This window comes from Bos javanicus, chromosome 6 (genome assembly GCF_032452875.1).
Source record: "Bos javanicus breed banteng chromosome 6, ARS-OSU_banteng_1.0, whole genome shotgun sequence".
NCBI classification, from domain to species: Eukaryota; Metazoa; Chordata; class Mammalia; order Artiodactyla; family Bovidae; genus Bos; species Bos javanicus.
Genome location: NC_083873.1, coordinates 88971601 through 88991170, shown reverse-complemented (window position 1 = coordinate 88991170; position 19570 = coordinate 88971601). Strand labels below are relative to the sequence as shown.

Here is a 19570-nt window from a genome sequence, read left to right as displayed (position 1 = left end):
TATTCATAGGGTGGCAGAGTCGGACACGACTAAGGGACTGAACTGAACTGAATACTTGTTAAAAAAAAAAAAACACTGTGCCTTTCACTTCTTAAAATCTATCAAACACTTTTATGCCTTTCGTTTCTGTCACTGAATTTTTCAAGTATGTGTGCTTTGAAATCTTTTCTTTTCTGTGGCAGAGAAGACTGGATGGATTCCATCTCAATGCTGAAGACTTTAGTTCCTTCAGGGCAGAGATTGTCTTATTTAACTTTGTAAGACCATCTCTGCACCTGCCTGACACAAAATAAATTTTCTTTTTCCTTTTCTGTTTTTTGAAAAGAAATACAGACTGCGTTTGGCAGAAATCAACACAATACTGTAAAGCAATTATCCTTCAATTAAAAGTAAATAAGTTTAGAAACAAGAAAGACAGACTGCGACATGCAGTGCCTCATTCAGATGTGTCTGGAGTCTTGAAAGTATGACTACCTTACCTTCTCCTGCAAATGAACCTTGAGAGCTTATTGTGTAATTCCAGCAAGGAAGCACAGCTACTCATATACCCTTGACCAAAGAATGGTCCACCTATGTAAGGGAAGGTCGTCCTCTTTGACCTAGGGGAGCACGCAGTGCAGGAAGGACATTCATGGAGGTGTGAAGGAGGAAAGTGACGTTGCCTAGCCAGCCAGGTCAGTTAAACCAAACCTTGTGATTAATGGGGTGACAGATGTCCCATCCAGATTGATCTTAATCCTAGTAATTTTTCAAAATGTGACTAAAGTGAATGCCTTCCACTGGCCATTACACTACTTGGAAACAGTCCCTATTGACAGTAAAAAAAACTATCAGAGGAGAAAGCAAATGCACTAGGAATGGAACTTATTTCATCACTTCTCAATTAATATAATGTTTTTCATTGTTCAAATTGTAAAAGCAGTTGTGTGGCAATTAGTCTCATGATTAGGACAAACTGCAGTCTGATTCAAAAGTCAATATAGGTTCAAAACATACAGCAACTACAGAAGGGTGAGACTTTTTAAAAATTAAACAACTATATATAAGTTTTAAAAGGACCTGTACATCAATAACAGCATTGACTTAATTAATGCTTTAGGGGGATTTTAGAAGGGAATTTCTCCTCCCTCATCTTATTTTTCAATATATTTTAAACTCAATGTTTTAAACTCTTTGTTTTCATTTAAAAAAATTAAATGTTTCTTAATTTCAACAGGAAATGATGGTTTATTCTTCAAGTTCAAGATAAATGTTGGGATTTTCCCCTGAGAATTAATATTATAATTATAAATTATTAAGATCTCTACAGCAAAATTCCTAAATATAAAGTATATTTATTTTAAGCTTTACATATTGGAAAAGTAATTTTTCATGTTGTTTTGTAACAACATGTTGTCTTGTGGTTTCCTTATTAAGGCAATTGCTAGTTAGGTTTTTATTGGGAATCCCCTCCTTGTTTGGAGCTAATCTGCTTCCTTTTTTGAATTTCATTTAGTGCATAACCTTGGCTTCCAGTGCAGAAGCCGAACAAGAAACCTAACAAGGTATAAGACTATGGAACGGACTGGTATGAGTGGCCCATAGCAACTGAGTCACAGTGTTAAAATCAGGCAATTTGTTGTTTTCTTTCTACTTTCTTTCAGTCGCAATCATCTCTAAATATCCTTCAGGAGTGCTTAAGTGAGATATAGAAATGACCCAATCTAATTATACCCACATCTCTTTCTTGTCCCCTTTCTGTTCTATTTCTATGGATGATTGCATCCTGGCAGCAGAATTATATTAAAAACACATTGTGATCCTAGTATTTCTCTCACTTTCCAACTGTTAATATACTATTGTATATGCATGTTCATGTATGTGTTCATTGGTATATGTGTGTGAGAAAACCACACCAGATATACCAGTTAGACTATGCTCTAAAACATACCACCCCAAAACTTAGTGGCTTAATACAATAGCTATTAAGTGAAAGTGAAGTTGCTCAGTCATGTCCGACTCTTTGTGACCTGGTGGACTGTAGCCCACCAAGCTCCTCTGTCCATGGGATTCACCAGGCAAGAATACTGGAGTGGGTTGCCATTTCCTTCTCCAGGGGATCTTCCCGACCCAGGGATCAAACCCAGGTCTCCCGCATTGCAGGCAGACGCTTTAACCTCTAGCTCATAGTTCTGTGGGTTAGTAATTTGGGCTGGGCTCAGCTAGGTCTGCTGTTCTCAGTTGGACTCCATTATGGGTCTCCAGTCAACTGCAGGTTAGCTTAGTGGCTCTGCTTTTAGACTGTCAGCTGGGGTAATAAAGGCACAGAGTGGGTCAAGGGTCTTGCATCATCCTACAGGCTGGCCCAGACTTGTTCATATGGTTGTCAGGATTCCAAGAACAGTAAGAGGGTATGTCCCAGTGCACAACAGATCTTCAAGCCTCTGCTTTTATCACTAGGAACTGACCCACTAACCAAAGCAAAGTCATATGGCCAATGCCAGAACCAATGTAAGAAAGTCCTTCCAAGGGATTAAAAGAGGCAGGAACAAATCAAAACCCTGAAAGAAAGCTTCAAACAAGAAAAATATGTAGTTTTAGGATCCTTTATCCCCTAGACCAGAAGTCACTGATTGTTATTATGGATGGCATCACCGACTCAATGGACATGAGTTTGAGCAAGCTCCGGGAGATGGTGAAGGTCAGGGAAGCCTGGCATGCTGCAGACCATGGGGCCCCAGAGTTGGACATGATTGAGCAACTGAACAGCAACAACCTGCTGGCCTGGGAGAAAAGTATCACTTCAAATCAGGAAAAACTATGACCTATATTTATTTACTCTACTCATATTTATTGTTGTTCTTCAGTCGCTAGTCATGTCAGACTCTTTGCAGTCCCATGGACTACAGCATAACAAGCTCCCTTGTCCTTCACTGTCTCCCAGAGTTTGCTCAAATTCACGTTCATTGAGTTGGTGGTGCTATACAACCATCTCATCCTCTGCCGCTGCTTTCTCCTTTGACCTTCCATCTTTCCCAGCATCAGTCTTTCCATTGAGTCGGCTTTTCACATCAGGTGGTCAAAGTATTGAAGCTTCAGCATCAGTTCTATGAATATTCAGGGTTGGCTTTCTCTAGGATTGACTGGTTTTATCTCCTTGGAGTCCAAAGGACTCTCAAGAGTCCCCTACAACACCACAGATTGACAGCATCAATTATTCAGCATTCAGCCTTCTTTATGGTCCAACTCCCATGTCCATACATGACTACTGGAAAAACCATAACTGACTATTACGGACCTCTGTCTGCAAAGTGATGTCTCTGTGCTTTTTTGTCATAGCTTTCCTTCCAAGGAGCAAGACTCTTTTAATTTCATGGTAACTGCAGTCACCATCTACAGTGATTTGGAGCCCAAGAAAGTAAAATCTGTCACTGCTTCCACTTTTTCCCCTTCTATTCGCCACGAAGTGATGAGACCAGATGCCATGATCTTCATTTTTTTAACTTTCAACTCAAGCCAGCTTTTCACTCTCCTCTTTCGCCTTCACCAAGAGGTTCTTTGGTTCCTCTTCACTTTCTGCCATTAGAGTGGTATCATCCGCATATCTGAGGTTGTTGATATTTCTCCCAACAATATTGATTCCAGCTTGTGCTTCATCCAGACCAGCATTTCACATGATGTACTCTCTATGTAAATTAAATCAGCAGAGTGACTATATACATCCTTATTATACTCCTTTCCCAATTTGGAACCAATCCATTGTTCTAGTTCTGGTTCTAGCTCTTACTTCTTGAGCCACATACAGGATTCTCAGGAGACAAGTAAGATGGTCTGGTATTCCATCTCTTTAAGAATTTCCCACAGTTTGTTGTGATCCACACAGTCAAAGGCTTTCAGTTCAGTTCAGATGCTCAGTTGTGTCTTACTCCCTGTGACCCCATGGACTGCAACATGCCAGGCTTCCCTGTCCATCACCAACTCCCAGAGCTTGCTCAAACTCATGTCCGTGTCTTTTGTTTCTAGAAGATTACACTGGCTATAGGTGGAGAATGCACTATTGTGGAACAAGAGTGGAGGCAGCTCTCTGCCTCACTTAGGAGACCATGTGTAGTATCTGAGCAAGAATCTAATCTGCTTCCTAATCTAAGGGGTAGTGGAGATGCAGAGATTAAGATACAACTTCAGGACTTGCTGGGTGGGGAAGGACTGAAAGAAAAGAATCGAGTGACTATTAAACATTTGGCCTAAAGAAATAGGCTGAGGGATACAGAGAAGAAACTAGTGGTTACTGGTGGGTAGAGGACAAGATGTAGGTGGGGGATTAAGAGGTACAAACTACTACCTATAAAATAAATAAGCTATAGGATGTATTATACAGCACAGGGAATATAGCCAATATTTTATAATAACTTTAGATAGAGTATAATCTATAAAAATTTTAATCACTATGTTGTATACCTGGAATTAATATAATATTGTAAATTGACCCAATTAAATATATCAATAAGTAAATAAGTGACTAAATAAACAAAACTTTGACCTGAGTAACCACGAAACTGCTAGTCACTATGCTAGGATTCAGGGGTAAAATAGATCATAAGACATAGCTTTTCCCCTTCTGGAGTTTACAATCTATAACTATTTACTAAATGCTACTTGGTTAATAGCTAATAGTTTAAAAAAATCAATTTAGATTTAAATATCACAATTGTTAACATCATAAAATCCAGATGGGTTGAAATGTTAAATTTAATAAACAATATCTAAATAAACTAGAAGAAAAAATATATATATATATATATATATATACTTTAAGGATGGGAAAGCTATTTAACATGGTGTGTGTACTCAGTCATGTCCGATTGCGGCCCCATGGACTCTTAGCTGTCAGGCTCCTCTGTCTATGAAATTTTCCAGGCAAGAATACTGGAGTGTGTTGCCATTTCCTACTCATCTTCCCAACCCAAGGATGGAACCTCCATCTCTTGCATCTCCTGCATTGGCAGGAGGATTCTTTACCACTGGACCACCTGGGAAGCCCCTTTTAACACTGAAGTGTAAGCAATAAAGGAAAATATTAATAGACTGTTTAACATTTTAAACTTTTGTAAGTTAAAAATCTACCATAAAATTAAAATGCAAACAGTATTGGGAAATATAGCCACAGCATATTCGATAACATGTTGATGTGATTAATATAGAAAGAGATCTTAGAAATCAATACAGAAAAAATGACCAAAGAGAATAATAAACAAAAAGCAAAAGTACAGGGTCAGTCTAAAACTGGGTTCAATCTTACAGGTTATCAATCACATACATAGCTAAAATAGGATATGAATTTTTTTAAACCTTTCAAATTGATGTACTGTGTGTTAAGTTGCTTCAGTTGTGTCTGACTCTTTGCAACCCTATGGACTGTAGCCTTCCAGGCTCCTCTGTTCATGCGATTCTCCAGGTAAGAATATTGGGGCGGGTTCCCATGCCCTTCTCCAGGGGAATCTTTCCAATCCAAGGATCGAACCTGCATCTCTTATGTCTCCTGTGTTGGCAGGTGGGTTCTTGACCACTAACATCAACTGTCAAGTTCAAATTCGTACATGTTTAAAAATAAAATAATCCAAAAGTTAGTTTGGGAGAATAAAATTGACACATGAGAAACTCTTCAAAAATGTACATTACCTTTCATCCGGCAACTTCATTTTTTGAAATGTCTAAAAGGTATAATCATGGTTGTGTGTAACTACATACAAACATTTTCTGCAGCATTGTTTATACTAACATAAATTTCTCACAATAGAGATATGATTAAGTAAATAATGGTATATCCATATGGTGTAATACAGGGCAGCTAATTAAAAATCACATTGCAGAAAAAAAAAGCTGACATGTGGTAGATTGTTTATAATATGTTCTATGTGATAAAAGCAGACTATAAAACAATAAGCCAAGTGTAATAGCATTTTGGTAAATATCCATAGAGAAAGTATATCAATAGTGACATTTACTAAGTTGTTCTTGGTAACTATATTTCAGAGATGGAATTGTAAGTGATTTTTTTCTTCTACATGTCTGTGCTTTTCAAATTTTTCACATTGCACAAGTGAAATTACGGATTTTTCTATTATAAAATAAAAATTTTATATTTGTAAAAGATTAAATACTCCAAAACAAAAAGAATCACTGAAACTAGCAAAAGGAAACCAGTTGAAGCCAGTCATTGGAACAAAGTCTTCAAGGATGGTTGCAGATAAAAAAGACAAAACAAGGTTTCTCTGATACTGATAATAAACAAATGTAGACAACAGGAGTGCAGCATGGATTTGGAAAAAGATGTGCTGGAGCCTAGGATCTGTGGACACTGCAGTTCCTGTTAGTTGTCATTCAAAGGTCAGTCCATACCAGCAGTCAGTCACACAAGAGGGTTTGTAGAGCCACCATGGCCATCAAACTAAGATCCACAGGTAATACCAGGTCACACTGTCCTCATATATGAAGTTGTAGAAGCTTTTATTGTGATCCAATAAGCCCACATGCCTGATTCTGTTCTGCTTATTAAACTAGCGCAAAGAATGGTTGGTCTGAACATCCCTGGTCTCCACACACCAAAAGACAGATAAACTGTCTGATCTTTTGAACATAGAGGATCCTTGAAGTATTGATACTATATCAAACTTACAACCTGCAAATCAGAGTAATGCTCAGTTAAATTGACATTTGCATATATAGGAAACCAGAAATCAACTCTGCCTTCTGAACTCATTGTAAGAATTATATTCAATTCCTTTTGAGGTCTCTGAGGTTTATACTTGTAAAATAACCTTTTTTTTCCCATTATCAAAGTGCTTTACATGGTAAACAAATAAAGTACCAATGATACCAAAAAGTACATTTGTGCATGTGTAAATGAAAGCATTATTTCCAGAGCATTTACTATGAGTGTCTCTAAGTCTTTGGTACCTTTTGGGGGGTGGGGGGAGGAGTCTGATTTTATTAATTTAAATAAGTATTAAATGTTTTGGTATTTGGTAGTTTTCAACGAGGGAACTCTTTTTTTTAATAATTTTATTTATTTAAAATATTATAATTTTGGCTGTGCTGGGTCTTCATTACTTCCCTAGTGGCTCAGATGGTAAGAAGTCTGCCTGCAGTGTGGGAGACCCAGGTTCAATCCCTGGATTGGTAAGATCCCCTGGAGAAGGAAATGGCAACCCAGTCCAGTATTCTTGCCTGGAAAATCCCATGGACAGAGGAGCTTGGCAGGCTGCGGTCCATGGGGGTCTTCCTTGCTGGGAGGGCTTTTTCTATTTGCAGGGAGAGAAGGCTACTCTCTAGTTGCACTTTGCCGGCTTTTCATTACGGTGGCTTCTCTCATTGTAGAGCAGGGGCCCTAGGGATCCTGGGCTTCAGTGCTTTGACACATAGGCTCAGTAGCTGTGGCTCCCAGGCTCTTGAGCACAGGCTCAATAGTTGTGGCTCAGAGGCTTAGTTGTTCCCCAGCATGTTGGATCTTCTGGAATCAGAGATCAAACTGAGGTCTCCTGCATTGACAGGGGAATTCTTTATCACTGAGCCACCCCGCTTTTTAACTGTCAGTTCCTTTATCCATTCCTTTCATTTTGAGATATAACTGACATATTCGCTTCAGGTGTATAAAATAATGACTCAATATTTGCATATATTGTGAAATCATCACCATAATAAGTCTAGTTAATTAGACTTGTGTCCTTTTTAAAATCAGAGGTATTGAGGGAAAGCAGCTTCCAAACAGAATTCTCTTAGTGACTAAATTACTACTCATTTCCTCCTGTATACTTTTACTACAGTAGTTTTCAAATTCAGATGTTCACCAGATTCTTCCACGAAGCTGATTTAAAAAATACCTGCCTCCTGCCCCAAATTTACTGGATCAAAGTTTCACAGATGCTGAGACCCGTGGAGTCTAGCGAGATGCAGAAGAGTCTCTGGTTCCCTAGGAAGTGTGAGAACCACTGCTCTGTGTGATTAGGTGCCTTTTCCGAAAGGAAGTGGCAATAAAAACAAGGGGGTATATTTCAGAAATTTCTAATTAAAAGACAAATTTTTAAAAAAGAAAGACATGAATGATGACATTCCATCCTCGTTCATGTCATTTCTTAAAGAAGACTGTTTCTCTACAGAGCAGAGAGGAGAGACTAGAATGTGTCCAGTTCAGAGGATAAAGCTTCAACAAATTCACTTGTCAGTTCACCTGTCCTCAAGATGTGTGACAGGACACAAAGGAGTGTCCCTGTCAGCTGCTGGGAAGAAAGAAAGTAAACACTCCCAACATGCACTGAGGCGCAGGGAGTGGCTCAGGTTCCGAACACTTCCCTGCTGTGGCGACCGGGAGTAATAATTAACAGCTTATTAGGCTGGATGATCGTCGGAAGGGCACTGCCAGGCGCAGAGCGAGCCCTGCCGCCCCTCCTCCCGCACCTGGCTCCGACCTCACCTCCACCTCCGGGACAGGTGAGCGAGCGCTGACTCTCCGGCGATGATCAGAGTTTGTGACTGAGCACGGGAACAAACTCTCCGGGGCAGGTTCGGCTCCACAACTAAGGTAAAAAGTCTCCTCGTATTCACACCCGTAGCAGGTGAAAAATGGGAGAAGGGGGTGAAAAAAACGCTCTAATCCACTCCCTGAGGTCAAGTTGAGGGCAAGTTGTTAGAAAGCAAAATCCATAGGCACCCAGGTTTGAAGGTGTGCGTGTATCAGAGCAGCCTGAAACCCGGACATACTTTTCCTTTTGATTTTTACAGAACACCCCTTCCTGATCCAGGTAAGCATGGGAGGGAGACCGGGCGAGAGACAGGGAAGGGCTTGAAGCTAAGTGTGGCCGCCAATCTCCCCTCACTTTTTAATAGGGAGTGATCTCATGTTCTTTACCTGAAATTGTGATTTTTGCCAGGAAAATATACTAGATCTTGCAGGACTTACTGCTTCCTCTGAATATCCTTAGGTTTGCAATGTTGCATTCAACCAGCAGACTCAGAAGATCTTTTTAATTGAGGGTTCAGCTAAAGTTTTATTATTTTCCACAAATCAAAAGAGACCTCTCCTACAAAAAAAAAAAAAAGTTAAAAAGGATTTCTGATACAATTCAGGACTGCACCAAACAATGAAAGAATAATCATAATTAAATAGGAGTTCATGGGTTACGGATCCAATTCTGAAGCAGGAGAGCTTTAGGTTCAAATCTTGCCTTTGTCACTTACTGGTTCGTCCCTTACTTAGTAAATGACTTAACCTAGGCAAGCCTCAGTTCATCATCTATAAAATAGGCATCATAAGAGGATGTTCCAATAGGGCTTTGGTGGGAGCAAAGCCTTCTATAAATAGCTATAAATAATTAGCATTAAGAAATTAACAGCTCTGCCAAAGTGTCCATTCAAGCAGTATGAGCTGAGCTGGTGAGACCAGACAGTATAAGGGTACTGGAGTTGAACTGGTTTCCAGTGAGTCCAGGATGCGTGAGCAGATGGCAAGTAGGCAAAACATTACCTCTGAGAAACAATGAAATTATCTGGCTTCTTGCCACTTTTCAAATAGAGGTTGTGGTGGCCAGTTCAAACTTTTTGCTATGCTCAGTCATTTTTATTTTGAAGAAGTCATACTTATGTTAATCTGTTATTTCTGACTGGAGAAGGGAATGGCCACCACTCCAGTATTCTTGCCTGGAGAATTCCATGGACGGAGGAACCTATACAGTTCATGGGGTTGCAAAAAGTCAGACATGACTGAGCAACTAACAATATTAGAAACTAAATTTTTAATAAGAGAGAAACACTCAATCCTATGTTGTTGAACCCATCAATTTTGAGGTTTATTTATAAAAGAGACTGCCCCTGAATAACGTTGATAAAATTAGACCATATACTCCATGTTCTTATATTGTAACACATATTTGTATTGTTCACAGTAAAGTGGCACAGACTTTTATTTGTGTATGGACAGGCAACATGAAACATAAAAAATGACACCTGTGTTTTGTTGGTCTTTACCACCTAAACTTAAACTATAAGGAAGTAAACTTACTTTATGAATTTTTATTTAAAGGGTACTTTTGTTATTAATCAGAGAAAGCAATGGCACCCCACTCCAGTACTCTTGCCTGGAAAATCCCATGGATGGAGGAACCTGGTGGGCTGCAGTCCATGGGGTCGCTAAGAGTCGGACACGACTGAGCGACTTCACTTTCACTTTTCACTTTCATGCATTGGAGAAGGAAATGGCAACCCACTCCAGTGTTCTTGCCTGGAGAATCCCAGGGATGGAGGAGTCTGGTGGGCTGCTGTCTATGGGGTCGCACAGAGTTGGACATGACTGAAGCGACTTAGCAGCAGCAGCAGCAGTTTAATATTAATAATATTGCTAATTATTATTAATTATTATAAATTATTAATAATATTGCTGATAGGTTTATTAATGTGGATACCTTTGAGGTAGGAATAAACTTAGTAGGCGTGACTAACAAAGTAATTCTATTGGTGATATTTTATCTCTTTACTTTATTAATATAAAACATTTAAATATTTTGCAATTGATCTTAGGTTAGTATTATCATGAATTCTGCCCTCAAATTGCAGAGTTGAAAATCTGCACTGTATTTTTTTTTCTTAAGAGGGGAAAGTAACTTTTTTATCCAGTTTTATTGAGGTATAATTGACATTTAGCACTGCATGAGTTTAAGTTGTACAACACAGTCATTTAATTTACATATTCATGAAATGCTCCATCATCTCGCATAGATATAAAATTAAAGAAATAGAAGGAAGCTTTTTGCTTGTGATGAGAACTCTTAAGATTTACTCTTCTAACAACTTTCGTATAGCTCAGTTGATAAAGAATTCGCCTACAATGCAGGAGACCTCAGTTCGATTTCTGGGTAGGGAAGATCCCCTGGAGGAGGGAAATGCTACCCACTCCAGTATTCTGGCCTAGAGAATTCCATGGCCTCTATAGTTTGCAAAGAGTTGGACATGACTGAGCGACTTTCACTTTTGTATACAACATACTTATTTATTTTATTTGTGGCTCTGATGGGTCTTTATTGCTATGTGGGCTTTTCTCTAGTAGCAGCAAGCAGAGGCTTCTCTCTAGTTGTGTGCACAAGCTTCTCATTATGGTAGCTTCTCTTGTTGCAACCCCAGGCTCTACAGCACAGGCTCAATAGTTGTGGGCTTACTTGTTCAGAGGAATGTGGGATCTTCCTGGATCAGGGATCAAACCCGAAACTCCTGTGTTGGAAGGTGGATTCTTTACCAGTAAGCCACCAGGGAAGCCCTATCAGCATTGATTATATTTATTATGTTGTATATTACATCCCTAGTACTAAATTTATCTTATAATTGCAAGTTTTACCTTTTCATACTTTTATATGATTCCCTCCCACCCCCCTTATAATTGGATATTGATTGGAAATAGAATTCTAAACCTAACCAAACTGAACTGTACCACATTATTGTCATCTGAGGTGTGATTGCATTTAGTATAGTTTAACTAAAAACTTTCAAACTAATGCAATCTATTTAGAATAAGTTATAGTACCAGTGTTCACTAAACATTTTTCAAAAAAGAAATATGCCTTTATGCTAAATAAATATTTTTAGAATTTAAACAAGTCATTTGACTTTTTATTTCATATATCTAAATAACAAACAGTAGCCCCAACTAAAACAAATCTATTAACCATATTTGAGATTAATTTATTTAGCCACATTAGTTCAGTTCAGTTCAGTCGCTCAGTTGTGTCCAACTCTTTGCGATCCCATGAATCCCAGCACACCAGGCCTCCCTGCCCATCACCAACTCCTGGAATTGACTCAGACACACGTCCATCGAGTCAGTGATGCCATCCAGCCATCTCATCCTCTGTCGTCCCCTTCTCTTCCTGCCCCCAATCCCTCCCAGCATCAGAGTCTTTTCCAATGAGTCAACTCTTCGCATGAGGTGGCCAAAGTACTGGAGTTTCAGCTTCAGCATCATTCCTTCCAAAGAAATCCCAGAGCTGATCTATTTCAGAATGGACTGGTTGGATCTCCTTGCAGTCCAAGGGACTCTCAAGAGTCTTCTCCAACACTACAGTTCAAAAGCATCAATTCTTTGGCGCTCAGCCTTCTTCACAGTCCAACTCACATCCATACATGACCACTGGAAAAACCATAGCCTTGACTAGACGGACCTTTGTTGGCAAAGTAATGTCTCTGCTTTTGAATATGCTATCTAGGTTGGTCATAACTTTCCTTCCAAGGAGTAAGCGTCTTTTAATTTCATGGCTGCAGTCACCATCTGCAGTGATTTTGGAGCCCCCCAAAATAAAGTCTGACACTGTTTCCACTGTTTCCCCATCTATTTCCCATGAAGTGATGGGACCAGATGCCATGATCTTCGTTTTCTAAATGTTGAGATTTAAACCAATTTTTTCACTCTCCTCTTTCACTTTCATTAAGAGGCTTTTGAGTTCCTCTTCACTTTCTGCCATAAGGGTGGTGTCATCTGCATATCTGAGGTTATTGATATTTCTCCTGGAAATCTTGATTCCAGCTTGTGTTTCTTCCAGCCCAGCATTTGTCATGATGTACTCTGCATATAAGTTAAATAAGCAGGGTGACAATATACAGCCTTGACGAACTCCTTTTCCTATTTGGAACCAGTCTGTTGGTCCATGTCCAGTTCTAATTGTTGCTTCCTGATCTGGATACAGATTTCTCAAGAGGCAGGTCAGGTGGTCTGGTACTCCCATCTCTTTCAGAATTTTCCACAGTTTATTGTGATCCACACAGTCAAAGGCTTTGGCATAGTCACATAGTCAATAAAGCAGAAATAGATGTTTTTCTGGAACTCTCTTGCTTTTTCCATGATCCAGTGGATGTTGGCAATTTGATCTCTGGTTCCTCTGCCTTTTCTAAAACCAGCTTGAACATCAGGAAGTTCACAGTTCACGTATTGCTGAAGCCTGGCTTGGAGAATTTTGAGCATTACTTTACTAGCATGTGAGATGAGTGCAATTGTGTGGTAGTTTGAGCATTCTTTGACATTGCCTTTCTTTAGGATTGGAATGAAAACGGACCTTTTCCAGTCCTGTGGCCACGGATGAATTTTCCAAATTTGCTGGCATATTGAGTGCAGCACTTTCACAGCATCATCTTTCAGGATTTGAAATAGCTCAACTGAAATTCCATCATCTTCAGTAGCTTTGTTCGTAGGCATGCTTTCTAAGGCCCACTTGACTTCACATTCCAGGATGTCTGGCTCTAGGTGAGTGATCACATCATCGTGATTATCTGGGTTGTGAAGATCTTTTTTGTACAGTTCTTCTGTGTATTCTTGCCACCTTTTCTTAATATCTTCTCCTTCTGTTAGGTCCATACCATTTCTGTCCTTTATCGAGCCCATTTTTGCATGAAATATTCCCTTGGTATCTCTAATTTTCTTGACGAGATCTCTAGTCTTTCCCATTCTGTTGTTTTCCTCTATTTCTTTGCATTGATCGCTGAGGAAGGCTTTCTTATCTCTTCTTGCTATTCTTTGAAACTCTGCATTCAGATGCTTATATCTTTCCTTTTCTCCTTTGCTTTTCACTTTTCTTTTCACAGCTATTTGTAAGCCCTCCCCAGGCAGCCATTTTGCTTTTTTGCATTTCTTTTCCATGGGGATGGTCTTGATCCCTGTCTCCTGTACAATGTCACGAACCTCATTCCATAGTTCATCAGGCACTCTGTCTATCAGATCTAGTCCCTTAAATCTATTTTCACTTCCACTGTATAATCATAAGGGATTTGATTTAGGTCATACCTGAATGGTCTAGTGGTTTTCCCTACTTTCTTCAATTTAAGTTTGAATAAACAGGTATAAATCTTCCTAAAGTTTATTTTAGTATATAAATGTATTTCTACTATTTCTAATGCCTATAAAATTTTGTGATATACTATTAAATGTTTTGGTCAATCAGAAGAAAGAAATAACCAGCAGTGATTAAAACAAATTAACCTTTCTGATTACATTTAAAATAATGTAACATATGTGTAATATATATGTAGCATGTAATTTAAGGTTTTGTATCGATACTTATTTTAACTTCCTTAAATAAGAGGTATCTTATATTTTTCATTGAAATAGAAATCTAATGTTGTCAATTTACTTGTGCAGATTCTTTGATCACAAGGCAGACAAGGAATTTAAGATTGATAGAGAAACATGGGCTTTATAAAAACAAGTCAAGTAAAAGTCAATTGAAAGTACAACCTCTGCAAAAGAACTTCTTTTGAATGCTCTCCTTTTCGCTGAAGTCTGGACTTAGAGAAGATTGGGGTCTGTTGCAAAAATTAGTCTTTTAAAGACTATCAGGTATAGTGATTTCATCATTTCATAACATCATCTCAAGTACCAAATGAACCGGTACTGCTGCTTTCTGTCACTGAACATGAAAGTGTCTCCTTCTTAAGGGATGAGGCTGTTATCTTAGTAGCGGAGATGGTTAAAAGACATCTCCATCATCATCCCAGATTCTAGTGAATGGAGCTCAAGAGGACAAAGGGATCATCCTTTTGCAGCCAAATAATGAACAGGAAAAATGAGCCATGGTCCCTGTAAAGTCAACCTTAGAATTTCCTGTTGGAAACCTAAATGAAGCAGAGAATCCGGAGCTGGTTCATAGCAGCGATTCCAGAAGATGTTGTTGGCAGACTGAATAGCTCCCTCCCAGACTAAGCGGTGGCAAGGTACTTTGAATCCTGAGGTGGCTTCAAACTAGTTCACCTCTCCTACTGCTCCTGCTTTTCTTGCCTCCCTGAGGGCACTCTGGGGAGAGTGGAGCACCCAGGGTTAGCACCGTGTAAATGTGCAATAGCATACTAATGGCTTGGCATTTCAAATTAGATTCCACTGGGACTGATGGTGATGGGATAGTCGCATAAAAATCTGGTTGCTTGATCCACATTGTGTTTAGTCCTTTGATCCACATTCTGTTTATTAAAGACTATAATACATTTTTACTTGTTTCTCAAAACAAACATTTCCTAACTGCAATTAATACCACCCGATAAAGTGATAATATTTATAGTCCAACACTCAACTTTTGCCATCTCTGCATATGGAGCACATTCCTTAGAAAAAAGTATGGTGCCAAGTATTTCCCAGAACCCAAATTTTTCTTGACTTTTTTCCTGTTTTCTAATAATTAGATAACTGTTAGAATTACAGATGTTTTGTTTCCTTGAAGTGATATAATTGTATATGGCTCTGCTCTTCTGTACTATAAGATTCCAGGTCAGAGCTTAGAGAAAACAGCTTTATTTTAGAGCTAAATACATATTTGTAATTTTCCATTGTTTCTTCAGGCCAAAATAATATTTAAAACAAAATCCTCCATGTGTACAGCCTTTAATATAATTTTACTTCATAATTGAAATACATAATTGCTATTCTAACGTGATACTCTCTAGTCCCTTTTCTTTTTTTTTTTTTTTTTAGCAATTTTTATAATGTGTGTTATGGAGTAAGAAATGGCAACCATCTCCAGTATTCTTGCCTAGAAAATTCCATGAACAGGGCAGCCTGGCAGGCTACAGTCCATGGGGTCGCAAAGAGTGGACCCTACTGAGCATGCAGGCATGAATATGGCGTGTGTTATGTAAGATATGCTCCTCGTGTATGATTTAGAAAGTACATATGAAATCAAAAAGGAAATATTATCACTCATAATTTCACAGCTTTCAGTTTTGCTGTTAATATTTTTGTACATCTCTCCATATACTGAATGACTTTTCAGGTGGCTCAGTGGTAAAGAATCCACCTGCAATGCTAGAGACACAAGTTCGGTCCCTGGGTCAGGAAGATCCCCTGGAAAAGGGAAGGGCAACCCACTCCAGTATTCTTGCCTGGGAAGTCCCATGGACAGAGGAACCTGGCAGGCTACAGTCCATGGGGTAGCAAAGAGTCTGACACTACTTAGCGACTGAGCACGCACATCACATACTGAACATAGAGATATATTCATTGGTTTATATTAATATACGTTTTCTCTACATACTTGCATATATACATTCACTCTAGGAGTCAAAAAATAAAATAAGCCATCATCCTGTTCTAAAGGAAACTAGGTAAAATAAAATATGATTAGGGAGAGAAAGCAATAAGTAATTAGAAAGCCTCAGATATTTTGCTGTGAAAGTTCAAAGGAGAAATTCTCTTTGGCTGGAGGACCCGGGGAGTAAACACATGTATTTTTCTAGCTCATTGTAAAATTATGACTGCTCTGACATTTCCTGCACTCAGCGGCCTCAGGAATCGAGGGCTGCAGATATAGATACAAATATAGGCTATGCTTCCTGGCTTAGCACGATAGCAGGCACAGAGAAGGAACTCGTGAAATATTTGTTGATATACAGAGGAGCAAACCAAACTTTCCACTTTTAAACAAGTAACCATTTAATTAATCCATGCTTGAACCTGAGAGGGTACTTTAAATGACTGGTCCTTTTGGCCTTTTATTTGGGCTTCACCTCACATCCTTTGGCCTCATTCTGATAACTGGCCAGTTCAGGCAAGTCCACATCTATGCAGGATGCAGAGCGGAAAGAGGTAAACCACTTCAGATGCTTCCCATCCTCAGCATTGCTCATATATGGGTGCTGACTTATCCTGCTTTCTTGGGGTATTCATCCCTGCTGCCTGCTCAGACTGATTCTATCTTCCTGGTCTTCTCTCTTCCCTGTTGTGCCTCCAAGGTCTATTTTAGCCTTGACTGACCTAGTACTTCCAGGACTGTTTATTTCTCCAAGATTTAATTACTTGCCTATTTAATTCTATATTGAGCTGTACTCCATGTGGACAAAATTTTAAAATAGATAGCAAAACATTGAATAAGTGATCTTATTTCCTACACAATCAAAGTCAATAAGCTCTGGCCCCAGGATGGGAGAGGCTGTAAGATTACCCCTCCCAGTAAAACACTTATATTTTTAACAACTACCTTCCTCCTCAAGTCATAGTTTGTGCTTAGTTGCTCAGTCGTGTCCAGCTCTTTTCGACCCCATGGACTGCAGCCCACCAGACTACTCTGTCCATGGGGATTCTCCAGGCAAGAATACTAGAGTGGGTTGCTGTGCCCTCCTCCAGGGGATATTCCCAACCCAGTGTTCGAACCCAGGTCTCCTGAATAGCAGGCAGATTCTTTACTGTCTGAGTGACCAGGAAAGCTCAAAGTCATAGTTTATGTTCTACCAAAGTAATTGTGAGCATTCAAAGTAAGGCCCTTAGGCCTCAGACCTGTAATTTTTCTTTTTTTTTTCATAAATCTTTCTGCTGATTTAATCATAACCTCTGGTTATCCTCCTCTTAAGCCTTTTGAGAAAACTAGCTCAGACCCTCAGAGAAGGTGATGGCACCCCACTCCAGTACCCTTGCCTGGAAAATCCCATGGATGGAGGAGCCTGGTAGGCTGCAGTCCATGGGGTTGCTAAGAGTCAGACACAACTGAGCGACTTCACTTTCACTTTTCACTTTCATGCATTGGAGAAGGAAATGGCAACCCACTCCAGTGTTCTTGCCTGGAGAATCCCAGGGACGGGGAGCCTGGTGGGCTGCCGTCTATGGGGTCACACAGAGTCGGACGCGACTGAAGTGACCTTGCAGCAGCAGCAGCTCAGACCCTTAAATCTACTAAGTCTTTGTAATTTAGAGGATATTCACAAGGGCACTGCTGCTGCTGCTGCTAAGTCGCTTCAGTCGTGTCCAACTCTATGCGACCCCATAGACAGCAGCCCACAAAGCTCCACGGTCCCTGGGATTCTCCAAGCAAGAACCACTGGAGTGGGTTGCCATTTCCTTCTCCAATGCATGAAAGTGAAAAGTGAAGTGAAGTCACTTAGTCGTGTCTGACTACCAGGCTCCTCCATCAATGGGATTTTCCAGGCAAGAGTACTGGAGTGGGGTGCCATTGCCTTCTCCACACAAGGGCACTACCAGATTTTAATTTATGATGAATCATGGTTAATAGGAATGGAAAGGGGAAACCGTTTGAATTCATAGATCTATTTCTCACTTTAGCAATTAATAATAAGCTGGGACTTTTACCAAATCACCTTTTTACCTTTCAAGTATTTCAATTGAGTATTTTGCTTAGCCAACTTTTGGATTCAGTCAATATTATTTCCTATTCAATTAGCTTATAATGCTTATCAAGAAAAATGTTACTTGTTTTCCTTTTCTTTCACAGATTTCATTCAACTGTCCTTCTTTCGAAGGTCAAAATAATGAAAGGACTTTTGAATTCTTATTTGTTTGTTTTGAAATTTAATTACGTCTTCTGAAGCTAGCTACAATTTGCTTCAGCATAGGTCATGAGTGACAATATAATTACATCGCAATTGTTTGCTAACTTGAATGATACTTTAGCTAATGTTTTTATGAATACAGAGTGGGGACCAATCAGGAGGCCATTGCAATGATTCTTCAGCCCGTCATCGTCAATTTGCCTTTGTACTTCAGTTCAAAATATCACTCACTTCCAGTCCTACCTAAAATACCATATTAACTATGAGGTCAAGAAAAGTTTTATTAGTAGCGGACAGTCCTTTGGATCACAGATACAGCTTGACATTTAGTTAGTCACTAAATAAATATTATATAAATTCCTTTTATGTTCTAGGCAAAATTCTAAGAAGTGGCGGACACGATTAGAAAATGAGATAAGGTATAAAATGATCATGGCAATACCAGTGGGAAGCAGAGAGTGACATCACAGCAGTATAGAAAACAGGCCATGGGGAGACTGATATGGTTCCTTCTGAGCAGAGACAAGAAGGAAGTAGAGATCTGAATCTGCAGAGATGAAGGAAAGGGGAATGGTGAGAAGGGACTGGATGACACGTGACTCCATTAGACTGCAAAGCCTGGTATTAAAGAAAGTTTCAATGTTGAGTTTGGGAAGTAGGTTTCGGTGGAAATACAGAAAGCCTGAAAGTGAGGTTAGGGGACTTGAGCTGTATTTGCAGAGAATGAGATCTCAGGAATATCTGATAGCAAGATGATGTGATGATCAAAATGGCAAAAGCATAAAGGGAAATTAGTCAAGCATTCAGCTTAGAGACCATTATAAAATGCCTGGTGAGACGTGCTCATAGCTTTCTAATAGATTCTATAATTTCAAAGTAACAATGTACATCAGGGATGTACTCAGGGAAAATCAGGGATGGATTCTATGAAATCTCTTTTCTTCTTTTCATTTTTTTTTTTGTTGTTTTTGACTGCAGTGTGTGTGTTAGTCGCTCAGTCATGTCCAGCTCTTTGCAACTCCATGGACTGTAGCCCACCAGGCTCCTCTGTCCATGGAATTCTCCAGGCAAGAATACTGGAGTGGGTTGCCATTCCCTTCTCCAGGGGATCTTCCTGACCCTGGGTTCAAACCCAGGTCTCCTGCATTGCAGGCGGATTCTTTACCATCTGAGCCACCAGGGAAGCTATTCTCTTGGAAAAAGAAAACATGAAATGTCTTCCACACACCTTACCCCAGCCGGAATGACCTACTTTAAAATTGCCTCCCCTTCTTTTTTAAAATTTAAGAAAAAAAAA

The 19570-nt window shown here is 39.4% G+C and overlaps 1 protein-coding gene across 5 annotated transcripts in view; it reads left to right on the top strand.

The window, feature by feature from the left end:
* Nucleotides 1-8317: 8317 nt before the first annotated feature.
* RASSF6 (Ras association domain family member 6) overlaps nucleotides 8318-19570 on the top strand; it is a 74933-nt gene continuing 63680 nt past the window's right edge. The window contains exons 1-3 of one of the 5 annotated variants that reach the window (XM_061420452.1): nucleotides 8320-8557; nucleotides 13049-13255; nucleotides 14147-14344. Coding sequence is in view for 3 of the 5 variants with exons in the window: in XM_061420449.1 (XP_061276433.1) it covers nucleotides 13206-13255 (50 nt within the window). In the remaining 2 variants the exon portion in view is untranslated. Of the gene's footprint in view, nucleotides 8558-13048; nucleotides 13256-14146; nucleotides 14345-19570 lie in introns of all 5 variants that reach the window. The other 4 variants (XM_061420449.1, XM_061420448.1, XM_061420450.1 and 1 more) reach the window with 4 other exon arrangements.